We start from the raw sequence: 1,189 nt of genomic DNA, 5'->3' as shown, positions 1-1,189 counted from the left end.
CAAAAACATCCTAAAAACACCAAAAAATCCTTCCTCATCAGTGTAGGTCTTTAGATAGACCAGAAGTGACTTGACTCCAGTTTCCTTTTTTTCTGAGTGAGGCTGCCCTCTTCTGGACGAATGTCCTAAAAGCAGATAAACTGTTTTTCAGGAGAGAGGAAGACGAGTTGTCTTCATCGGCCGTGGCCTCCCTCGTCCCCAGCTCCTCCTACTACAACACCTCCGCTCCAAAGGCGGAGCTCCTCATCAAGATGAAGGACATGCAGGAGCAGCTGGAGGAGCAGGACTCCGAGGACGAGCTGGACATCGACCTGGCCAGCAAGAAGGTAGGCGAGCCGAGCTTTTGGGCAAGATGGCCGCTCAAGTGCGTCAGCATTCATCTTCCTGTCTTCTCCAGCAAGAGCTGATCCTGAGCCTGGCCAGGAAGTTGGAGGTCCTCCGGGAGGCGCGGCAGAGCCTGCAGGAGGACGTGGAGGACAACGAGGCGCTGGGCCGGGAGGTGGAGGCCACCGTGCAGCGCCTCTGCCAGCCCAACCAGCTGGACAAGTTCCGCATGTTCGTGGGCGACCTGGACAAGGTGGTGAGCCTGCTGCTGTCGCTGTCGGGGCGGCTCGCCCGGGTGGAGAACGCCCTCAACAGCCTGGAGGACGAAGCGCCGCCAGAGGAGAAGGTGAGGACATTTATTTGCTCGATTTCCCACCAATTCCTTCTGCCGCTAATCAACCGACGTCCCCGTTTAGCGAACGCTGACGGAGAAACACAAGCTCCTCATGAGGCAGCACGAGGACGCCAAGGAGCTGAAGGAGAACCTGGACCGCAGGGAGCGGCTGGTGACCGGGGTCATGGAGGCCCACTTGGACGCGGCGAGCCTGGACGACTACAGGCACTTCGTCAAGATGAAGTCGGCGCTCATCATCGAGCAGCGCAAGCTAGAGGACAAGATCAAGCTGGGCGAGGAGCAGCTCAAGTGCCTGCTGGAGAGTCTGCCGCTGGAGCAGAGGCCGCCGTTCTGACCCAAACTTCTGCTGCTTTACCAAAACGTATTTTTGCTATAGTGACTTCAGATTCCCCGCCCCTTTGATCGAGCCCCGCCCACCTGGAAGTCAGGTTTTTGACTTCATATTTTGGCTGCTCTCCATCCAGAATGACAGGAAGTAAGAAAATAAAAGTCTGATCATCTTTTTAGATC

At 56.4% G+C, this 1,189-nt stretch overlaps 1 protein-coding gene across 1 annotated transcript; it reads left to right on the top strand.

The window, feature by feature from the left end:
• Nucleotides 1–90: 90 nt before the first annotated feature.
• LOC112139239 (protein Shroom2) lies at nt 91–1,183 on the top strand. Its single transcript, XM_024261971.2, has 3 exons — nt 91–326; nt 398–670; nt 741–1,183. Exons 1-3 carry the CDS (start codon nt 252–254, stop codon nt 1,011–1,013), a joined length of 621 nt encoding a protein of 206 aa, XP_024117739.2. The 5' UTR covers nt 91–251; the 3' UTR covers nt 1,014–1,183.
• The last annotated feature ends 6 nt before the right edge of the window (nt 1,184–1,189 follow it).

The sequence above is a fragment of the Oryzias melastigma genome, unplaced genomic scaffold, assembly GCF_002922805.2.
Source record: "Oryzias melastigma strain HK-1 unplaced genomic scaffold, ASM292280v2 sc01797, whole genome shotgun sequence".
NCBI lineage: Eukaryota > Metazoa > Chordata > Actinopteri > Beloniformes > Adrianichthyidae > Oryzias > Oryzias melastigma.
Note: the sequence above shows the minus strand (reverse complement) of the source record. Positions and strands in the feature narration are given on the sequence as shown.